Here is a 24,146-nt window from a genome sequence, read left to right as displayed (position 1 = left end):
CGCGGAGACAGATGCTTAGCTCAGCTGATCGCTTACTGAGTCCTGCACACAAGCCCGCAGAGCCAAAGAAACTCCCACGGCTGGTCGCCAGGCGGCGCCTCTCCTGGTACCCGCAGGCGCGTGCACGCACGCACGTCTCCCGCCCGCGCTCAGCCGTGCTCTATTGCGCATGTCTGGGAAGGGGGCGGAGCGGCGGCTGACGGACAGGCAGAGGCCTCAGCCAGGCGGAGGAGCTCCTCCCCGGTCGGCGAGTAGACCTGGGCCGCCCTGCGTCACTTCCGCTGGGGCGGGACGGAGCTGGGGGAGGGTGGCACCCCAGCTGCTGGCCGGGTGTTTGTGCTGGAAGCTCAGCTGATGCTGGCGGGCGGAGGGGACGCGCGTCCGCGGAAAAGACGCTTCGCCCCTGCCGCCCAAGTAGTTGCGGCCTGCATCCGGGTAGGTGGCCCGTGGGGGGCCGGCGGGACGGTAGGCTGGGGGAGAAGGCCGCGGGTCGCCCCCGGGACTCCTTTGGCCCTCCGGGACTTCTGATGTCTCCTCGGAGGGCGCTTCCAGGGCGAGAGGGCGGGGAGACGCCCGGACCCGGGCTCCAGAAGGCGACCGGGCACCGGAAGGGTCCGCAGGTCCCAGCCCTGAGGGGTGCGCGATGCTCTCCTCGTCTTCCGGCCTGGTGGGCTTTGCTGGTCCGCACGGCTCAGACTGTTTAGTTTTTCTGGTTCAGCTCCGAGCTGTCTCTTCCACCCCCCGAGCCTCGCAGCCGAGCGTCCCTGAGTCGGACTTCCCCTGGGCAGTAGGTGCTCCGACAGTTCCCGGTTGCTTGTCAGAATCGCGTCCCTGTTCTACCTACATGATTCACCACTGTCAGTGCACCTGATGAGTCGGCTGCTCCAGGTTTTTAATTATCAGCAGTTTCTTTGTAACCCCACCCACACTGAACTCTGTCCCCCGCTCCTGTTGCTTAATCGGTTTCAGATGTGTGCCGTTTAATAGGTGAAGGTTTGTTGCACTGCTTCCAGTCGCTGTCATGTAAATCATCATGCGGGGAGGAAACTGGTTTCTATACCTAATACTATGGTAACTTTAAATAATAAGTGGTGACACCTAGGAAAAACTTAGATGAGGAGCTATCACATAATCCTATTTAAAGTGGTGCTTTTTGCTTATGCTAACATCCCGGTTGAACTCCATCCCAATCTACAGTCCCGATTATTGAGCTTTCAAAAATGACAAAAGTAGGTTTCAGTGTATCGAGGAAATGCTGTTAAGACAGTGAAATACTAAGCATTTTTAAATCCGGGAGTTTTAGAAACGTTTACTACACTGTGAACTGAGAGTTTAATGCCTCTTATGAGGCAAATATTTCATGCCCATTGTAGCTGTTTATGTCAAATCTCTTGTGCACATTAGTAGTACTTTGAGTATAAGAACATATTCTTACTTCATCATTTTTCTTAAACTTTTTTTCTCAGTGTTGATCTTGTTTTTCTCTGTTCCTGGGTCAGATCTCAATTAAAACCTTGAGAGCAATGTCCTTTTAACAAGTCATGTTGGATGAAAAGATATAAACATGTTGGATGAAAACATAAACTTTCACTAGTTTATATGTTTACTTGCTTCAAGTGCAAAGTTAATCAAGATACATCTTTTGAGTTGTTTTTTTGCTTAGTAATAATGACGGAGGTTTTGTGCCGAAGGGTTCTTACTGCTTGGTGTGTGGAACATATATTTGTGAAAAGGTCATAGAACTCTTAGCGGGACATCTTCCTGTCATGTCTGACCTTTATTTCCCATGTCTTATATTTTATGTCATTCACTGTCCAGTACTTTTTCGGACGTCCTGCCATTGCCCTGAGCTTTTCTGGATGTCTTTTCTCCTGTGCTTTTTTTATTCCTGCTTGGCAAGCTACCTCTTCCTCACTCTGAATGGCTGTCAAGGCTCTACCCTTGTTCTCTCTACACCAGAATTTTAAAATTTGAAACCCAAGGAATACTTTAGTACTTCTGTAAATATCCTGAAATGTCTTGGGAAATATAGTGTATATATGCAGATAAACATTTTTTCAAGGAAGAGAAACTTTTATCAAATTTTGCAATCCCCAAATTCTGGAGAAGTGTTAACTGTATATCCTTCTTTGGTAAATCCAGTCTTAGGATTTCAGCTGTCACTGTGCTAGTAACTCCAAACATAAATCCAACAGCCTATTTTCCTGTAGTATGTCTCCATGTGAATGCCCCACTGTTTCTGCATTCTGTAAAACCAAGAGATTTTTTTATTAAATTGGCTCCCTTCCAAGCTATCTCATATCCACAAATGGCATTCTCCCTGTTTCTCTGACTAAAAACCCTTAAGTTGTCTTGACACCTCCCTCTACTTACCCTATTCTTTCCTGTCACCAAGTCCTGTGTTTCGCTGATTGCTCTGTTTTCAAAGTGTGGCTCAGAGCAGTAGTCATCTCCATTATAGTTCAGTTCAGTTCAGTTCAGTCACTCAGTCGTGTCCAACTCTTTGCAACCCCATGAATCGCAGCACGCCAGCCTCCCTGTCCATCACCAACTCCCGGAGTTCACTCAGACTCATGTCCATCGAATCCGTGATGCCATCCAGCCATCTCATCCTCTGTCGTCCCCTTCTCCTCCTGCCCCCAATCCCTCCCAGCATCAGAGTCTTTTCCAATGAGTCAACTCTTCGCATGAGGTGGCCAAAGTACTGGAGTTTCAGCTTTAGCATCATTCCTTCCAAAGAAATCCCAGGGCTGATCTCTTTTAGAATGGACTGGTTGGATCTCCTTGCAGTCCAAGGGACTCTCAAGAGTCTTCTCCAACACCACAGTTCAAAAGCATCAATTCTTCGGTGCTCAGCCTTCTTCACAGTCCAACTCTCACATCCATACATGACCACTGGAAAAACCATAGCCTTGACTAGATGGACCTTAGTCGGCAAAGTAATGTCTCTGCTTTTGAATATGCTATCTAGGTTGGTCATAACTTTTCTTCCAAGGAGTAAGCGTCTTTTAATTTCATGGCTGCAGTCACCATCTGCAGTGATTTTGGAGCCCCCCAAAATAAAGTCCTACACTGTTTCCACTGTTTCCCCATCTATTTCCCATGAAGTGATGGGACCAGATGCCATGATCTTCGTTTTCTGAATGTTGAGCTTTAAGCCAACTTTTTCACTCTCCTCTTTCACTCTCATCAAGAGGCTTTTTAGTTCCTCTTCACTTTCTGCCATAAGGGTGGTGTCATCTGCATATCTGAGGTTATTGATATTTCTCCCGGCAATCTTGATTCCAGCTTGTGTTTCTTCCAGTCCAGCGTTTCTCATGATGTACTCTGCATAGAAGTTAAATAAGCAGGGTGACAATATACAGCCTTGACGTACTCCTTTTCCTATTTGGAATCAGTCTGTTGTTCCATGTCCAGTTCCAACTGTTGCTTCCTGACCTGCATACAGATTTCTCAAGAGGCAGGTTAGGTGGTCTGGTATTCCCATCTCTCTCAGAATTTTCCACAGTTTATTGTGATCCACACAGTCAAAGGCTTTGGCATAGTCAATAAAGCCATTATAGTACTTTTATCTTAATCCAGTCCAAACCTCTGTCACTTCGTGTCTGCATAATTGCAGTATAACCAAATGAAGTCCCCCATAAATTAATTCTTTCCTTCCTTAGCGGAGCCTCCACCTGGCAGTTCCTGAATATCTTGTAGTTACAACTTCATTCCATTCCCCAGTGGTTGGTCTAAGCCTCACTCTTCTGTTTGTGCCTACATCTGTATTTGTGTAGTATCCTACAAATAGAGTCTGGTCCTCCTGCTCTTTTCTGTTGATGATGGCACTTTACAGTTTACCTTCTTTATCTGTTTGTAATCTAACTTTTGCCTCAGCTCAATTTGCTTTCCAAACCCTTATCTGCATTTACTAGTGTTGTGATTTGGGATCAGTTAAATTCAGCTTGTTGATTTTGTTGACAACTCTTTTTGGCAGTTTTGGCCTGATAACTGTCGTTTCTAGAGGGGTGTTTTTAAATTGTATGATCATGAGATTGTCTAGACTTCCTTAATTGTTCCCCTTTTCAGATTTGCTTTATATGCTGTATTTCTTTGCCAGGTTGATAGGTGTATTGTAGTTGGTCTTGAGGATTATCTCTTACTGGAAAGAAAGAATGCAGATCCCTTACTGTAATCCCAGCTTTTATAGCTCTGTTCTCTGCTTGACTTTTGGATCCATGTCTACCATTTTTCCTATTCCTTACTTTCCTTTAACTACCTTACTCTTACTATTCCTGAATAGACAAAGTTCATTCCTGTCTCCAAAGCTTTGATTGCTTTCCCCTCTGCCTTGAGTGCTTTTTTCCTGGATACTTTTAAATAATTTGCTTCCTCACTTCATTCAGGTCTCCAGTAACATGTCAACTCAATTCTCCTGACTACATCAGCTGAAATAGCCCTCCCTGGGGCCCTTTTCTCCCCAGCCTCCAGCTTAATTTTTCTTCATGGTACTTCTCGATCTGTTGCTTTACATTGTATTAGTTACTTGTTTATTAATAAGTTGTCTTGTTCTCTAAGACCTAGGAAACTGAGGTTTAATAACTTTCAATAAATAGATTATTCCTTTTACTATGAAATAGTATGCCTTTTTTGGAGAAGGCAATGGCACCCCGCTCCAGTACTCTTGCCTGGAAAATCCCATGGACGGAGGAGCCTGGTAGGCTGTAGTCCATGGGGTCGCTAAGACTCAGACACGACTGAGCAACTTCCCTTTCACTTTTCCCTTTCATGCACTGGAGAAGGAAACGGCAACCCACTCCAGTGTTCTTGCCTGGAGAATCCCAGGGACGGGAGAACCTGGTGGGCTTCCGTCTATGGGGTTGCACAAAGTCGGACACGACTGAAACGACTTAGCAGCAGCAGCAGTATGCCTTTTTAATCTTATTTAATGCTTTTGCTTTAAAGTGCTTTTTGCTTTCTTTTGATTATATAGGCCTTGGTGTATATTTTCCCCTCTTCCTTTATTTTCATCCTTTCTTTGTCATCATGTTACAGTAACATCTAGTAACTAGCTTGTAGCTGGAATTTTCATTTCTAAAATTTTACTCTTCCTGTAAATTTTGTGCAGGTTTTTTTTTCTTCCTTAATTTTGTTCTATCATTGCACGTCTTAAACCTACTTCCTTTTTTTCCTATTATTTCTAATCTCGGTTACACTTTTTCTTGTTGGCTGTACTTGCCAGTAGTCTTGCAGTGATGGTTCTTTAACTGTGAGTTCATCTTCAGTGGGGGTTGCTGAACGAGAGAGTCTCTTGCCTGAGCTTTGGAAGTGTCTTTCCATGGTGGTTTCAGTGAACTCTGCAGGGCTACATGGAGTTCCCTAGCTCAGACTAGTTTCCGTTTCTTAGTCTCTGCACCTTAAAGGAAATGTGACTGCACATCCAGGTATGTGATACCTCTTCAACCGTGGGTTTTCCACTGTTGGTTTTGTTTTATTAGGGGTTTCTTTTTTAAAAAAAAAAAAACTTTATTGTGGTAAAAAAATCATAAAATTTAATATGTTAATCATTTTTAAGTGTATAGTTCAGTGGGATCCTCTAGATTCAAAATTGTCGTGAAACAGATCTCCAGCACGTTTTCATCTCACACAACTGAAACCCTGCCCCGTAAGCAATGCCCCTCTGCCCCATCCCTGCAGCCCCTGTAACCATCATTCTGCTGTCTGTCCCTGTGAGCGTGACTGTTGCAGAGCTCTCCTGTAAATGGAGTCATATAGTACTTGTTCCTTTTGTAACTGGCTTATTTTACCTCATGTCCTCAAGGGTCATCCATGTCCGCGTTTGAGGGGATTTCCTGCCTTTTTCAGTCTGCATAATGTTCCACTGTGTGCATATACATGTTGTTTATTTAACTGTCCATGCACATTTGGATTGTTCCCACCTCTGCTACTATGAGTGCTGTTATGAACATCGGTGTGCGAACTTTTTAAGTCCCTGTTTTCAGTTTCTTTGAATATATACCTCGGATTGCTGGATCTTACGGTAGGTCTATATTGTGAGGAATTGGTATACTGTGTTTTTGTGGTTTACCTTTTATTGAAGTGTAGTTGATTTATAATGTTGTGTTTCACTGTTTTCCATAGTGACTACACCATGTTCCAGTTCCACCACCAGTGCTCTGGTTCAGTGCTCAGCTTCTCCACATCTTTATCAACACTTGATATTTTCTGGCATTTTTGTTTTGTTCTGTTTTTTGGTTTAAACAACAGAATTTATTTCTCAGGTATTTTTTTCTTTTCTTTTCTTTTTTTGGTAATAGCCATCCTGATAAGTGTGGGATAATACCTCATTTGGTTTTGATTTGTATTTCTCTGATATCAGTCTTGTTTTTCATCTTCTCTTGTGCTTATTTACTAATGTCATCTTTGGAGAAAGATGACGTCTTTCATCTACTCAAGTCCTTTGCCCATTTTTTAATTGAGTTATTTGATTTTTGTTGTTAAGTTACAGGAGTCCATTATTAGTTTTGAGTATAGCTTTTTTATCCACAAGTCCTTTAGATGTATTTTATCGTGTATTTCTGTGTTGGGGATTGTGGAACATTTGTGTTAATTCAGCTTATTACATTGACTGCAGATCCTGAGGAGTTCAGAAGAGCCAGCAAGGCAGATAGGTTTGCTTCTTTTCTTTCCTCCCCTCTACAGATTTTAAAATAGTATGCTCACGTGAAATTTGGAAAGATGTTAGTTCAGACTATCTTCTGAAGAATCACAATGGGTTCTTGATTCCTGTCGTTCTGTCTTGTCCTGTTACTCCATCTGTCAGAGATCTGCTGGAAGCATCTTCCTAATGTCATTCCTTTGCTTAACATAGTTCATTGACAGTTTGATCTTTAATCTCTTTGCTAAGATAGTCAGACCCTTCATAATCTGGCTCCTCCTGTCTTTGTAATATCACCTTTGGCCTGTCCCTCATTAATGGCTCCAGGTCTTAGAAAGAATTGACTGTTTGCAATTTTTGCTTATATTGTGTGTGCTTTCTTAAATGCTTGTTTGTTTGTTTGTGTTTGTTTTCCCCATTATTTAGAATTCTCTCCTTCCCCTCTCCTCTTTTACCATGTGATGAATTACTTTTTTGACCAGTTTTCAGCATTTTTTTTTTCAGACTTACCTGGATGTCTACTCTGACTTTGTGTCTTCCATTCATATAGTTCAGTTCAGTCGCTCAGTCGTGTCCCACTCTTTGAGACCCCATGAATCACAGCACGCCAGGCCTCCCTGTCCATCACCAACTCCCGGAGTTCACCCAAACCTATGTCCATCGAGTTGGTGATGCCATCCAGTCATCTCATCCTCTGTCGTCCCCTTCTCCTGCCCCCAATCCCTCCCAGCATCAGAGTCTTTTCCAATGAGTCCACTCTTCGCATGAGGTGACCAAAGTACTGGAGTTTCAGCTTTAGCATCATTCCTTCCAAAGAACACCCAGGACTGATCTCCTTTAGAATGGACTGGTTGGATCTCCTTGCAGTCCAAGGGACTCTGAAGAGTCTTCTCCAACACCACAGTTCAAAAGCATCAATTCTTTGGCGCTCAGCTTTCTTCACAGTCCAACTCTCACATCCATACATGACCACAGGAAAAACCATAGCCTTGACTAGATGGACCTTTGTTGGCAAAGTAATGTCTCTGCTTTTGAATATGCTGTCTAGGTCGGTCATAACTTTCCGGGAGTAAGCGTCATATGGTACCATCTGTTAAAGTGCGTTGCATTGTTTTCTTAAATTACAAATATGATGCTTTCTCTTTGTAAATAATAGAATCCATCCAAAAGTAAAAGCCCTTCTCAAAAGCCCTTCTCTCAAAAGGCTTTCTTTTTCAATTCTACTTCTCAGTTCACAGGAATAAACAAACAGGTGCTTACCCTTTCAGAATGTGTGTATGTGTGTGCAACCACAGATTTCAGCTGCATATATAGGTTTTTGTTTTCTTGTGTTACATAATATCTTTGTGTCTACATCTGTGTATCCTTGTGTGTATGATATTCATACATATGTTATTGCAGTTTGCCTTCCTCTCTATACTGTATATAAAGGAGATACATTGGATCATCTAGTTCCTAACTGCTATATAACATTACATTGTAACTCATTGTATTATATGTTACGTACCGTAATTTATTTAACCATCCCTTTCTAGAAGACACTTAAGAGTTGTTTGTCAGTGTTCTGATATTTCAAGCAGTGTGGCAAAGAATGTATGTATGTACCTGTACTCCTATGCAATTATTTCTGTAGGATAGATTCTTTATGGTGGAATTACTAATCAAAGAACATGTGCCTTTAAAATTTCGATAGATAGCTATTAAAATTTCATTAGATTCTGTCAGGTAGCCCTCTGTGTCCCTTTTTCCCAGGTTATTATCAGTATTGGATATTATCAATTATTTGCATTTTACCAACTGAAAGAACAGAATGTCTGTTTTAAACAGCATTTATGCTGTGGTTATGAGCCCCTTGTCTGTTAGGTGTTGCACATAGTTTTGGAGAAGGTGTGGCAACCCACTCTAGTACTGTTGCCTAAAAAATCACTTGGACAGTCCATTGGGTCTCCAGGAGTTAGACTCTACTGAAGTGACTTAGCATGATTGCACAGTTTATTCTAGTCTGACTTCTTTGATTAAATGAGCAGTTACTACTGGACCATGAAATCTTCTTTACAAGGCTATCTCAAGCTCTAGACTGAAAGTTTCTTGGTATCCTCTTTGTGGTCTCAGCATTTAGGACTGTATCTGGCATCAAGTTGTTGAATGTGTGCCCGACACACAGTGAGGCCAGACAAACTGAAATGTCCACGTTTGGAGTGGAGAAGGGTTTATTGCAAGAGCCATAAAGTTGGCAGCTCCTGCTCGAAAGACCTGAACTCTGATGGGTTTGGGGGAAGAGATTTTATAAGCAAAATTTGTGGGGAGGTCTCTTCTGATAGGTTGAGGTGACAGAATGGTGTCCCGGGAATCTTAGTCATCAGCTTTCTGGTTCCAGCCAGTCTGGGGTCTTAGGGCTTGTGCTCAGCCTGCCATTAACCATCGTCTTCCCGGGAATGGGGTTAGTTCCTGTAGAAGAACTCAGAGATTTCTATAAGATTGTTACATACATCCTCCCAGGATGAACCAAGACCCTGTCCCATCTCTGCGCTGATGTCTCTCTCTGCATTCCCTCACTCTCTTAATTAACTGTTTGAATCTGCCCTTTGGAACTCAGGGAGGGTCTCAGAGGCTGAAGGGCTTTTTCTTACAAACAAGAAATTGGGAACACAAGCTTTCATGCATGGGAGGGTCCCATAGAGTCCTGCTTGGTTTCAGTCCCCCCTTTTCTTTGATATGCCTCAATACTGAGGGGAACAGGTATTGGACAGAAGAATAACATTTTGGATAGAGGTTAATAAATTTGACAGAGGAACTCGGTTTCATGGGGACTAAGTTTCAGATTAAATATTCTATAAATGGTTTACAGTGAATAGGAGTATAAGACTTAACTATTGTCCTCAAAGAACTTAAAGTCTAATGTCACATAAACTAGTTAAGACTTAATAATAAAGAAGAAAAACAGCAGAATATTGTGTCAATGAAAAATTAATCAGTAGGTCTAAGAAAGAATTGGGAGATTTTATTTGAGCCAAATTTGAGGATTATAACCCAGGAAGAGTCTCTCAGAAAACTCTGAGATACGTTCCACCTATTAGAAGTCAAGACACAGTTTATATAAGATGTTTTGAAACAGAGGGCTGTACATAAAATAATAATCCAGACTTAAGTACCAGCACAGTGAGTCACGTGGCCCTTTACAAGGTCAAGAAAAGATGTTCTATCTTGCTGATGTTGGGAGAATGTGGAACAGGTATTCCTGCTGGTGGGGGAGGTGTGGTAGGTAGAGAGTGCAGGTAGAAAGGAGGCCAAGGGGCAGAGAAGAACCTTTATGTTTAAGTTTTCCTTGTCTTACCATGAATATAGATTGTGTTTCACAGCTGCATGTTCCGTTTTGTGTTGTAGGAGACCTTATCTACCCGGTAGTAGTAGTAGTGAAGTTGCTCAGTTGTGTCCGACTCTTTGCGACCCCGTAGATTGTAGTCTGCCAGGCTCCTCTGTCCATGGGATTTTCCAGGCAATAGTCCTGGAGTGGGTTGCCATTTCCTTCTCCAGGGGATCTTCCCAACCCAGGGCTTGAACCCGGGTCTCCTGCATTGTAGACAGAAGCTTTACCATCTGAGCCACCAGGGAAGCCTTCTCTATCTGGTAGCTTCTCTAAATTAGTTTCCATGAAACATCCTACTACTCACTTTCTTTTCTCATTTATTTCTATACTAAAAGATTAATTACCTTCTGTTTGCTTAAAAATGTAATCTCTATTGCCATCCTGAAAATATATTGCCCTATCTTCTTTTGAGACAAGTTCCTGAGTTTAGTGCAAGTAATGTAATGTATTTTATCTCTTCCCCAACTTCAGTTTTACCTTGAATCCTAATCTTTTTTTTTTTTTTTTCTTGCCATTTTAGGTAAGACCATGAATTATGGCATTTCTTAAATGAAGCATTCAGGAATGAAGTGAAAGTCATAACGTATAGAAAATAAGTAATTTTTAAGTTATGTCTATTAATTTGACTATAGATCTATATTATATTTACCTCCTTAGTAATGCGAGAAGTCTTTGTGGGAAGCAGAGGAGCAAGCAGCTGCCTTTCTTGTGCTCACCTGAACATTACTGGAGGATAAGCCACATCAGTCTACAGAGAGGTGTTCATACGAGCAGAATAAGATGTAAATGGACCAAAAGTGAAGCTCATTCTTGCAGTAAGCACTGTTCCCCCCTAAGCCACCATGGTTTACATCTTGGAATCTTGAGACTTAGCACTTCTGCTCCCAAGGGACTTACAAAAGTGAGCCCTCGTATGTCCCGTATTAAAAATACTTTGAACTCTATTTCAAAGGCTGTTTTTGGCAAACAAAATGAAATGATCTCTCGTTTAGCTCAACTTAAGCCAAGTTCTCGAATATTAAGAAAAGTGACAGATAGCGGTTGGTTAAAACAGAAAAGTGTTAAACAAACCATCAAGTTTCTGAAAAAGTATAGTGACAAGTCAGCAGAAAAGAGTTCTGTTCCAGCAAAGGAAAGTCAAGTTATAGAGAAAGACAATATAGGTAAACCAAGCCTTTTTCATTACACAAATAATATAACCACAAAATTTGGAGAGTCATTCTACTTTTTGTCAAGTCATATTAATTCATACTTCAAGCGTGAGGAAAAAATGTCTCAACAGAAGGAAGATCAACATTTCCAGGAAAAATCAGAACTTGAACTTAAAAAGGTTGAAGATGAGAAACCCAGTTCTCCAGATCCTGGCATCCTGTCTGATAAGAAGTTAGATTCAGAAGCTTCTTTATATTCTGAGGACAAGCCTGGAAGTCCCAGTGGGACACCTGAAGTTCTTCCCATTTCTACTAAACAGAGTATTGCTAACTTTCTTTCTCGTCCCACGGAAGGTGTACAAGCCTTAGTAGGTGGTTATATTGGTGGACTTGTCCCCAAACTAAAGTATGATACAAAGAGTCAGTTAGAAGAGCAGGAAGAGATGACAAAAGCTGAGCAGGCTGTCAGCAAAGACAAAAACGCAGAGGAGAAAAGGCGGTTATCTCTTCAGCGAGAAAAGGCAAGTTGTTATTCATTGTGATTTTAAGTTTTAATTTTGTCAGATTTCTAAGTTTCATTTCCTAATGTGATTTAAGAACTTTGATCATCTGTTGGTATCACTGGAGCAGTTTTCATACTCGAATCATACATATTTTAATATGTCTTTGCAGATCATTGCCAGAGTGAGTATTGATAATAGAACGCGGGCGTTAGTTCAAGCATTAAGAAGAACAACTGACCCAAGACTCTGCATTAATAGGGTTGAAGAACTGACTTTCCATCTTCTAGAATTTCCTGAGGGAAAAGGAGTGGCTGTCAAGGTAATTTTGATTACCTTTAATCTGTTTTCTTCTTGGAATAAAAGTACTAGTAAACCTTCTGAAATGGGGAAGATGACACCTTTCATTTTTCTGTTTAAACATTTTTGTGGTTTTATCATATGTGTGTTTTACATACTCAGTAATTACCCATTTATTCTATGATATACATTGCACTAAATGCTCATTTTTCTTCTGTAATATGTTATCCTCTTGGTACTCATATCTGTACTTTTAAAATATTTCCACCATTTTAAAATAGAAGATATATCTCAGTGTATTAGTTGAATTGCCCAATAGCTACCAAGGTTTTCTTAAATGCTACGTTAAGTGTTTATGCTGTGCAGCAAGTAAAACCATTGGTTGTTTTTATTTCATGATCTTTTTGTATTTGAAAGTCTAAAATAAATTTTATGATCTTATTGGCAGTTGAACTTGTGATTCTATTAATAAAACAAATAGATTTTCTTTGCCTCAGTTTTTTCAAATATAAAACAGTGAAAATAATTTAGATCCGTTTAAGTAGACCGTTTTCGTGCTAGCATGCGTGCTACGTCGCTTCAACTGTGTCTGACTCTTCGCAACCCCATGGACTGTAGCCTGCCAAGCTCCTCTGTCTACGGAATTCTCCAGACAAGAGTACTGGAGTGGGTTGTCATTCCCTTCTCCAGGGGATCTTCTTGACCCAGGGATCGAACCTGTCTCATGTCTCCTGCATTGGCAGGCAGGTTCTTTACCACTACTGCCACCTGGGAAGCCCTGAAATACCATAAAATGTGAATGATGTCTCTCTACCTCTGTACTAAGATTATTTGTGACCTTATCTATAATTAACAATTATAATTAACAATTTGGACATGTCATATAAAGAATAGACAGTGTTAATATTTTGTTAGAGATCCATCAGTGCTTATTTTTTACTTGCCATCCAGAAGATTGTCAGTTAACTTAGTTCATATTTATTCAACAGTTTGATAACAATCTTGCTAAAAAGACATTTTACATTAATTTTCCCTCTGAAATTTCATACAATACATATATTGTAATAGCTAAACTTTAGAATATCATGTTCATAGAATTTGGAATTATCTTTCATATAAATGTAATCTCTTACCTAAAAGATAAAATTTTCCAAATATGGAAATGCTTTTAAGTCATTTTAACATTTGGGTGATACACTGAAAGCAAATCTCTAAGATAAAGATGCACACTTTAATGAACTTAAGAAAAACATTTTATTGAAGTATGATACACGTGCAGTTGTAAGTGTAAAGCTCAGTGAGTCTCCATACACCTTCACGTAGCCAGCACCCAGAAGAAGAGCAGAATTTGTCAGCACTGCAGAAGCCTCCCCTGGACCCCGTTTCAGTCACAGTCTCCCAAAACAAGGATCACAAATTAGTTCTGTCTGTTTCTGTATATTATGTAAACTGTTGTTTCTGTCACTCAGCACACTGGTAGGAATCTTTTACATTGTTGTGGGTAGTTGTAGGTCATTCTTTCTTGTTTCTTCCTTATTCCATTGTGTGAATGTATTGCAGCTTATTTACTCATGGTAGTGTTGATAGATTTCTGGATAGTTTTCAGTTTTAGTCTGTTGTGACCTGTTTTTGTTAATAGAAACTTTGAGAACTCATAACTGACCTTAAATCTAGGAACTCTTCAATACCTTGGAGAAATGTGATATATATTTTCTTGTAGAGTGGCTAACCTTCCAAATTTACCTGGCTTCCTTTTTGTTGGTATTGTTGATGTATTCCTTCTTCCTTTTTGTTTCTTGCACATTGGAATTTAAATATAAAGACTTGATTGCGTTGAGCGTTTTCTTGTTGGAGTACACTGTAGATGATATTATGCACCTCATATTGCATCATGTCAAAACATAATCGGCTGAACAACAATTAGTAATGCTAAGGTTGATCACTGAATTTGGAAGATTACAGTCTTATCTTTTCACTGTACAGTTAGGCTAGAAGTATTAGTCCACCAACTGTTAACCTAATTGTTTCCAGAACTTGTCATTTTATTAGGGTTGCAGAATGATAAATTTCTAATTCTGTCTTTCCTTCTGCCTTATAATTGACATTTTCCTGTAAAAGTGGAGATTTCTTCACCCAACTAAAGCTATTTGGTTACTCTCAGAAATCAGTGTTGCAGGAAAAGTAAAAGGATGCGTAATTTCTTTCTACTTAGTCACCAGTTTTCAAAGTAAAGAGTTTGCTCTAAAAGCTGCTTCAGTGGTGAGATGAATTCTTGGTGTTTTTTTCTTTTTATTATCATTATGAACTCATAATTTTTCATAAGTTGTGTTTCCATAATCTTTCCCCAATCCTTTTTTTTAATGTGTAATTTATTTTAACTTTGACTAGTAGGGTGCCCTTCAAGCTGTTTCTTGTGTCTTTTTTGAAATTTTTGTAAAAATATTATACAGAGAAAATATACATACTGTAAGTATACAGCTCCATAAATTTTCAAAAATTGAACACATCTATATAACGACCACCCAGTTAAGAAACAGAATGTTTCCGAAAGCCTCTTTATGCTCCCTTCCAATCATTCTTTAAAAAAGATTGACCAGTTTTCTAGCAGTATAGATTAGTAGTACCTCTTTCTGCTTGTTACATAAATGGAATGATACAGAATGTGCTCTTTTAAGTCCCCCCACCCCCATCAGCATTATGTTTGTGAGAACCTTCTATACTGATGAGTGTAGCTAAGGAACATTTATTCTCATTGTTATGTATTCTCTTGTATGAATATAGTGCAATGTAGTGGACATTTGGATAGCTTCCTGTTTGGAAATATTTAGGAATAGTACTTCCGGGATGTATCTTTTGGAAAACATAAGAGTAGTAGTCCTGCTTGGGCTTCTCTGGTGGCTCAGCAGTGGAGAATCTGCCTGCAATGCAGCACACCAAGGTTTCATCCCTAGGTTGTGAAGATATGGCAACCCACTCCAGTTTTCTTGCATAGAGAATCCCATGTACCTGGCAGGCTACAGTCGATAGGGTCGCACAGTTGGACACGACTGAAGCAACTAAGCAACAGCAGCAGCAGTAGTCCTGCTGATAGAGTATGCCTGTTCTCGTATTAGTGGATACTGCCAGATGGTTTTGCAGAGTGCTTTCATCAGTTGATACTTTCACCAGGATTGTGTGAGCCTTCTGGTTATGCTTCCTCCTCTCCAATGCCTTATATTATTTTCTTATTTTAGCCATTTTGTTCTATGTTTAGTGATTTAAATTGGGGCTTTAATTTGTCCTTCTCTGGTACCTGTGAAGTTCAGCAGCTTCCCAGTGTTTACTGGCCATTTGTTTATTGCTGAGGCTGAAGCTCCAACACTTTGGCCACCTGATGCGAAGAGCTCACTCACTGGAAAAGACCTTGATGCTGGGAAAGATGGAAGGGAGGAGGAGAAGGGGATGAGAGGATGAGATGGTTGGATGGCATCGCCGACTTCATTGGACATGAGTTTGAGCAAGCTCCAGGAGTTGGTGATGGACAGGGAAGCCTGGCGTGCTTCAGTCCATGGGGTTGAAGAGCTGGATGACTCATGACTGAGTGACTGAGCTGAACTGTTTATTGCCCTCATGAAGTGCCTCGTCCAGGTCTTGCTCATTTTTCCATTGGGTTGATCAGCTTTTTCTGTTTGATCTGGAAATTTTCTTTATCAATTATGGATATGTCTTTATATATTATAACATGTATATGTTATACATGTATGTGCCTTATAAATATATTCGCCTACTCTGTGGGTTACCTTTCATTCTTTCTAATGGTTTTTGATGAGTAGATGTTCTTAATTTTAATATATTACAGTTTATAAATATTTTCCTTATGATTAGCACTTTGTGTGCTGTTTTAAAATCAGGCAAAGATTTATCCTGTGTTTGCTTCTGAAACTTTATTGCTTTCACTTATATATATATACTCTTCATCTAGAATAGGTTTGATTGTATAGTGTGAGGTAGGAGCCTTGATTTTGTGAAATGCCTGTATCGAGTTGACCTGGCACCATTTATTGAAGAGTTTCATCGTAAATCAGGTGATTATTTATGGATATATTTTTGAACACTGTATTCTTTTCTGTTAATACATTGTTTATCCTTGTTTCAATATTGTACTGTCTAATTTATCGTGTGTGTTAGTCACTCAGTCGTGTCCAACTCTTTGCAACCCCATGGATTGTAGCCCACCAGGCTCCTCTGTCCATGAATTCTCCAGGCAGGAATACTGGATTGGGTTGTTATTTCCTTCTCCAGGGGACCTTCCCAACCCAGGGATCAAACCTGGCCCTCCTGCATTGCAGATGGATGCTTTACCGTCTGAACTACAAAGGAAGCCCAGTTTATTATAGCTTTGTAATAAATTTGATGTCTGTAGTGTAAATCTTCCAACATTGCTCTTCCTCTTAATAATTGGCTTAGTTATTCTTGGCACTTGTGCTTCTGTATAAATTTTAGAATCAGCTTCATTGTTGTTCAGTTTCTCAGTTGTGTCCAATGCTTTGTGACCCCATGGGTTGCAGCACACCAGAGTTCCTTGTCCCTCACCATCTCATGGAGCTTGCTCAGACTTATGTCCATTGAGTTGGTGATGCCATCCAGTCATCTCGTCCTCTGCTGTCCCTTTCTCCTCCTGCCTTCTATGTTTACCAGCATCAGGGTCTTTTCCAATGAGTTGGCTATTCTCATCAGGTAGCCAAAGTATCAGAGCTTCAGCTTCAGCATCAGCCTTTCCAATGAGTATTTAGGATTGATTTCCTTTAGGATTGACTGGTTTGATCTCTTTGCAGTCCAAGGGACTCTAAAGAATCTTCTCCAGCACCATAGTTCAAAATCATCAATTCTTCAGTACTCAGCCTTCTTTATGGTCCAACTCTCACATCCATACATGACTGTTGGAAAAATCATAGCTTTGACTGTATGGACCTTTGTTGGCAAAGTAATGTCTTTGCTTTTTAATACGCTGTCTAGATTTGTCACAGCTGTTCTTTCAAGGAGCAAGCATCTTTTAATTTGATGCCTGCAGTCACTGTCCACACCCAGGTAAATAAAGTCTTTCACTATTTCCATTGTTTGCCTGTCTATTTGCCATGAAGTGATGGGGCTGGATGCATGATCTTTGTTTTTTGAATGTTGAGTTTTAAGTCAGCTTTTTTACTCTCCTCTTTAACCTTTATCAAGAGGCTCTTTAGTTCCTCTTTGCTTTCTGCTGTAAGGGTGTTGTCGTCTATGTATCTGAGGTTATTGATATTCCTCCCCCAAATCTTGATTGCAGCTTGTGCCTCATTCAGCCCAGCATTTCACATGATATACTCTGCATATAAGTTAAATAAACAGGATGACAATATACAGCCTTGACATACTCCTTTCCCAATTTGGAACCAGTGAATTGTCCCATGTTTGGTTCTCATTGTTGCTTCCTGACCTGCATACAGGTTTCTCAGGAGGCAGGTAAGGTGGTCTGGTATTCCCATCTCTCGAAGAATATTCCACACTTCATTGTGATTCACCCAGTCAAAGGCTTTAGTGTTGTCAATGAAGTAGAAGTAGATGTTATTCTGGAATTCTCTTGCTTTTTCTGTGATCCAGAGTATGTTGGCAATTTCATCTCTGGTTCCTCTGCCTTTTCTAAATCCAGCTTGAACATCTGGAAGTTCTTGGTTCACATACTGTTGAAGCCTGGCTTGGAGGATTTTGAGCATAACCTTACTAGCATGTGAAATAAGTGCAATTATGCAGTAGTGTGAACATTTGTTGGCATTGTCCTTTGGGATTGGAATGAAAACTGACCTTTTCCAGGTCTGTGGCCACTGCTGAGTTTTCCAAATTTGCTGGCATATTGAGTGCAGCACTTTCACAGCATCATCTGTTAGGATTTGAAATAGCTCAGCTGGAATTGCATCACCTCCACTAGCTTTGTTTGTAGTAATGTTTCCTAAGGCGCATTTGACTTCACAGCCCAGGATGTCTGACTCTAAGTGAGTGATTACGCCATCATTGTTATCCAGGTCATTAAGATCTCTTTTGTATAGTTCTTCTGTGTATTCTTGCCACCTCTTCTTAATATCTTCTGCTTCTGTTTGGTCCGTACCATTTCTGTCCTTTTTTGTGACCATCTTTGCATGGAATGTTCCCTTGATATCTCTAATTTTCTTGAAGAGATTTGTAGTCTTTCCTGTTTTATTGTTTTCCTCTATTTCTTTGCATTGTTCACTTAGGAAGACTTTCTTATCTCTCCTTGCTATCCTTTGGAATTCTGCATTCAGATGGGTATATCTTTCCTTTTCTCTTTTGTCTTTCACCTCCCTTCTTTCCTCAGGTATATGTAAGTCCTCCTCAGACAACCTTTTTTTTTTTTTTTTTTTTTTTTGGCATTTCTTTTTCTTGGGGAATTTGGTTTTATCAAAAAAATTTTTTAAAAATCATCCTGAGATTACATTAAATTTATGGAGTAATTGTGGTGAATTAAGTCTTTACGGTATTGTCTTCCAAGCCTTGAAAATCTTGTCTTTTTCCATTTATTTGGGCTGTTTTTATTTTCCCTCAACATCTTAGTCTATTAGGGATGCTGTGTTGTAACAAAATGCTACCAACTTGGTAGCTTAGAAACAGCAGACAATTATTTCTCAGAGTTCTGAAAGCTGCAAGTTCAAAATCAGGGTTCCAGCATGATTGGTCTCTGATGATGGCCCTCTTCCTGGTTCACAGCAGGTGCTTTTCTCACTGTGTCTTCACCTGGTGGAGTCTCCAAGGGATCTCTCTGGAGCCTCTGTCATAAGGGCACTAATCCCGTTCATAAAGGCTCCACCCTGATGACCAAGCACGTCCCAGAGGCTTCACTTCCTGTCATTTTGGGAGAGTTAAAATTTCAGCATATGAAATTTTGAGAAGACACAAATATTCAGACCAGGGCACTCAATATTTAAAAACTTTTCAGTGTAGGTGTCTTGTATATCTTTTGTTATATTTTTTTGAAAATGTAATTCCTAGGTATGTGAGAGATAGGGAAGATGCCCTGGAGTAGGAAATGGCAACCCACTCTAGTATTCTTGTCTGGAGAATTCCACGGACAGAGGAGCCTGGTGGACTACAGTCCATAGGGTTGCAAAAAGTCAGACGGGATTGAGCACACACACATACACACATGTTTGAGGATAGTCATTTTATTTTTGTTATTTTTATTATATTTAAATAATATCAAGATCACATTTGGTACCAGATTCACATACCTTATAATTTTCCTGGATGCTGGATGTTGTAAATTTTTTAAAATTACATAGGATCTAGACCATATCAGATGATTTCTTTTTCCAGAGATAGGCTGTTTGTTCCTTTATGTACAGAGTGAGGCACTGATAGCTTCAGTTAAGTTAGGGTCAGAGCTGGGTCATGGCTGGCTTACAATTGGCTGACACCTCTAGTTTGCCCTCTTCTTAGGGTATATCTTTCTAGGACTTTTAGTTGAGAACTTGACGTGTTCTCTACCACCACCACCCTCTTGACCACTAAATCTCAAAACTACGGAAAATTCCATTCTCGTATTCAGAGTTTTTCATGCTAGCTTTTGAATTTGTCATTCCACATAAAGACTCTAGCGAATGTCTTGAGGTGAAACCAGTCATGTGATTGAGGCCCCTCAAGGCTTCAGTATTGTGTGGCTCCAAACCCTTGAGATTCTAAATGCTCAGCTGATTTCTCTGGCCTCTATTCATGGCCCGCTGTCTGAACCAAGCCCAACTTTTCAATCCTTTTTTTCTCCCCCAAGTCAGCAAGTGCCTCAAGGGAAGAAAAGTTATACTTCCCAGCAGTCATCCCCCTTCCAAATCTGATTTATCATAGTAGACAAAATGACTGCAGCATTGTGAAGTCTCTTCATTTACTGAACGACAGGGAAGTCTGGTATGCCGCAGTCCAGGGGGTCGTAAAGAACTGGACACGGCTGAGCGACTGAACAACGGCAAAGCACAAGTATAGCTGTGACTCAATCGTTCTCTTAAACTTGGGGTGCTGGCAAGATGAGATGCTTCTATATGGTAGCTAGTAGCTCAGGTAAACTCAACATAGAACCCCTAGGATTTATTTAATCTCCTGCCTTTGATCAACAATATGAAGTTGAATGCTTAGAATCTTGCGGTCCCAGTTTTGTTTAAACTGATTACTTGTTTGTAATGGTCACCCTTTGCCTTCTACCTTAGTTATATTTATTAACATTTGTTCATATTTCACAGTGAGCTACCCTTGTATTCCATAGGCAGTATACACGAGTTGGTTTATTTTTTTCTGTTAATAACAAGTTTAATTTCCAATAATTACTATGAAGCAATTTCATCTTCTTTAGGATTTAGACAAAATATTGTACGAACTATATTACATTAACCTTTTGTTGTGACGATACTTTGTAAATTTGTGTTAAGCAAATGGCATTTTCTCTAATTTTTAAGCACTGAACCTTTTAAAAGATATTTGGATTGAAGTTAATCTTTGGCCTGGATATTAGGACAAATACATTCTAGATATTAGTTGACAGTAATATGTGAAAAGCTAGTCTGTCATTTAAGATTACTGAGAAAGTAATAAACACTGGCATTCTGATTACATGAGTTGATCTACCTGTGTTGATTAAAAACAATCATGTATTTTCACTCTTGTGACAAAAGCAGCAAAATGTCTTTACTTTCAATATAGGAAAAAATTATTCCTTATTTACTACGACTGCGACAAATTAAGGATGAAACTCTACAGGCTGCAGTTAGAGAAATTTTGGCCTTAATTGGCTATGTGGATCCAGTGAAAGGACGAGGAATCCGGATTCTCGCAATTGATGGTGGAGGGACCAGGTAAAGCTAGAAAAGTGATTTTTTTAAAAATTCTTTCTAATGAAGTTAGTTGATTTGCAGTGTTGTTTTAATTTTTGCTGTATAACAAAAGTGGTGCAGTTATATGTACGTGCATTCTTTTTTTAATATATTCTCTTCCATTATGGTTTATTGTAGAATACTGAAAAGAGTTTTCTGTGCTGTTCAGTAGGACTTTGTTGTGTTTCCATTCTGTATATAATAGCTTATATCTGCTAACCCCAAACTCCCACTCCATCCCTCCCCAACCCTCACCCCCTTGATGACTATAAGACTGTTCTCTCTGTCCATTAGTGTATTAGCAAAATGATCTTTTTAAAATTATAGATCCTAAATAATACAAATAGAACTACCATATTATCCAACAACTTCACTTTCTGAGTATTTATCAGAAAAAAATGAAAACACTAATTTGAAAAGGTATATGTACCTTTGTTTGTTACAACATTATTTACAATAGCCAAGATGTAGAAACAGTCTGTGTCCACTGATGGTGAGTGGGTAAAGAATATGCGAGGGATATGTGTATACACACCCACAGGAATACTGCTTAGCCATAAAAATGAATGAAATGCCATTCGTGACAGCATAGGCAGAACTTGAGGGTATTTTGCTAAGTGAAATAAGTCAGGGAAAGACAGATACTGTATGATCTTACTTACATATGAAATATAAGAAACAAAAACAAAGCAAGAGAAAACTCAGAGACTCAGAGAAGAGCTTGGTGGTTGCCATATGGAAGGCAGGTTGGAGGGTGGGTGAAATGAGTGAAGAGAAGTGAAAGGTACAAACTTCTGGTTATGAAATACCTAGGTCATAGGGATGTAGTGTACAGCATAGGAACTGTAGTTAATAATATTGTGTTTGCAAATTTGAAAGTTGCTTTAAAAAGTAAATCTTAAATGTTCTCATCACTAGGAAAAAATTTTATACTTTATTGGTGACAGATGGGGCGGTCATTTTGCAGTGCATACAAATGTTGAATCATTGCATTATACATGTGAAACTAGTACAATGTCATATGCAATTATACATCAGTTGAAAAAAAATATACCTATAGATCAGTGCAATTGTAAGAATTTTTAAAACTGATTCAGTATAATTATGTCATTATAAAATCAAATTCTAAAGTAAAACATGAAATTGTTTTTCTTGATTTACTGATTTATCAATCTAAGAACTTTTAATTCTAAGAACTTCTTTTAACATATACCTGAATTTCCTTTTATTTTAATGTGACCAAATCTTTATGTTTTAGTTTGATCTTCTCAGACATTTTTGGTAGTTTAGGACAGTTTATCAACCATGATTCTCATAAAATTTCGGCAGTGTTATGTAATGTTACCCTTCTTTTATTGTGTGTATCTTACTTATATATGTCAACTAGTAATAATGTGATTGTTAGAAAAGGAGCCTGTATCAGTAACTTCCTGACTCCCTACATCTTGTAGATGCCAGTTCTGGTGTACACAAGAAATATTTAATACATTCTCAGCTCAGAAGGAGATTTCACCATCTCCTTCCCCCAATTGGTAAAATTCACCAGTTTCACCATCAGACTCCTTTCTTACTACTGGCAATCCATCCATGCTTGCTAATTGTGTAGTTCCTTATTATTTGTTGGCTAGACACTTTGGCTTGGTTTTATAAATCTTTTCCCCCTAAAATTTCTAGCTTGTGTTCTACTTCCCTGCCATCTCTACTCTTCCCTTTAGAGATAGCAACTAGAAAAACAGAAGTGTTTAATGTGTGCTATGAAGAAAAATAAGGCACAGGGAAGGGATAGAGCTTAAAAGTGCTGTTTTAAAGAGTGATCATGACTGTGAGTTTTTAAAGAAATAACATTTGAGTTGAGATCTGAAATAAGAACCTTAAAGAGCATTCAAATGTCTGTTTAGAGTGAGGAATCTATAGAGTGAAAAGAGGTTTGTGAACGAAGAGTATTCGTTTTATTAGTCAATACAGGGAGAAAATCGAAGTGAAGACATTTGGGAAAATCCAGAGATTGGTTAGGATGAAGGTGGATTGAGACCAGTGATTATCTCCACTGGAGATGATTTTGCCCCCTGGAGAATATTTGTCAGTGCCTGGAGACATTTTTTCCTTGTTACGACTGGGGAATCCCTGCTTTAATTTAGTGAGAAGAGAACAGTTGGTGCTAAATATCCTGCAGTGCCTGGAATAGTTCCTACTGCAAAGGAATATTGTGCCCAAAATGTCAGTGATGTTGCTGTTGGGAAACCCTGGTTTAGGGGACTATGAGAAAGCACCTAGGATGGGAAATTTGTATAGAATGAGTAAGATAAGAAGGCTCATGAGAAAAGGAACCTATGCCCTGTATTTCTTTTATAAAAGAGAGCCTGGTACAGCATTAAACATAGAATCGACCTAGAAATAATACTGATTTTAAAATTAGTCCAGAATTAATACTGCATTTTAAAAACAGTTTTCTTCTGGCTTATACAAGTAAAACTTGGGAGGAAGAAAAATATAAAGAGAAACAAGCCAGAGATAACAGTCATATCTCACGTATCCAGGATTATTTTTACTATTTTGATTTATTTCTTCAAATATTTTTTCTGTATGAATATATATGCACGTGTATGTGTGTGCATGTTTTATTTTCCTTTTCATAAGATAATGGAGGGCACACTGTTAAATATATTTTATCCGGCATGATCTTTAATTTTTCATGTCTCACATTAAAGGCACGTTACATTTGCAGTGTCTCTCTCATAAACCATCTTATCAGCTGTCTTCAAATTTACATTATTTCTCCAATTAATAATAAACAATCTTCATTTTCTGCTTTAATAATACAATATTTTCTAGTGACTTTGTGCAATTTTATTTTATGGTACCTGATTAACACTGTTCTCTGCTCCACACCTTGTATTGAGATTAAAACTTTTCATTGTGTATGTATATCCTCCAATATTAAGGACTGTCCACCTGTTACACACATCCTGAATTGGCCTGCATCTCCTAGGCTCTTTAATCTTTCACATTTGAAGCTACTTGCTACCTTTGGTGAGGATTCAGAAATGAACAAAGTCGGCAGCGTAAATTAATACCTCCTTAGTGAAGAACCTTGTGTTGAGATAGTTGAGAGTTTAAAAAAAAATGAAAAAAGAAAGCTTAAAAATAGGACTGATGAAAAAAATATATATGGCTGATAAATTACAGAAAATGAAATGTGTAGAAGCATAGGTTTACCAACCATGTTGGTAAGTGGAGAAACCAATGCATGATATCCCAAAACCAGTGAATACAGAGTTTAAGCAATTTCCAGAGTTATAGTGTCTGCTA

At 39.3% G+C, this 24,146-nt stretch overlaps 1 protein-coding gene across 10 annotated transcripts in view; it reads left to right on the top strand.

Moving 5' to 3' along the window:
• Positions 1–299: 299 nt before the first annotated feature.
• The window catches only part of PNPLA8 (patatin like phospholipase domain containing 8), a 45,416-nt gene continuing 21,569 nt past the window's right edge, over positions 300–24,146 (top strand). For 3 of the 10 annotated variants that reach the window (XM_060414718.1, XM_042248558.2, XM_060414719.1), the window contains exons 1-5: positions 300–435; positions 6,124–6,263; positions 10,528–11,679; positions 11,831–11,980; positions 20,668–20,819. In XM_060414718.1, the coding sequence (XP_060270701.1) occupies positions 10,618–11,679; positions 11,831–11,980; positions 20,668–20,819 (1,364 nt within the window). In that variant the 5' untranslated portion in view covers positions 300–435; positions 6,124–6,263; positions 10,528–10,617. Of the gene's footprint in view, positions 436–897; positions 6,023–6,123; positions 6,264–10,527; positions 11,680–11,830; positions 11,981–20,667; positions 20,820–24,146 lie in introns of those variants that run through there. The other 7 variants (XM_042248560.2, XM_004007862.6, XM_060414717.1 and 4 more) reach the window with 5 other exon arrangements.

Source organism: Ovis aries, chromosome 4 (assembly GCF_016772045.2).
Source record: "Ovis aries strain OAR_USU_Benz2616 breed Rambouillet chromosome 4, ARS-UI_Ramb_v3.0, whole genome shotgun sequence".
Taxonomy (NCBI): Eukaryota; Metazoa; Chordata; class Mammalia; order Artiodactyla; family Bovidae; genus Ovis; species Ovis aries.
This window is presented reverse-complemented; position numbering and strand designations above follow the sequence as displayed.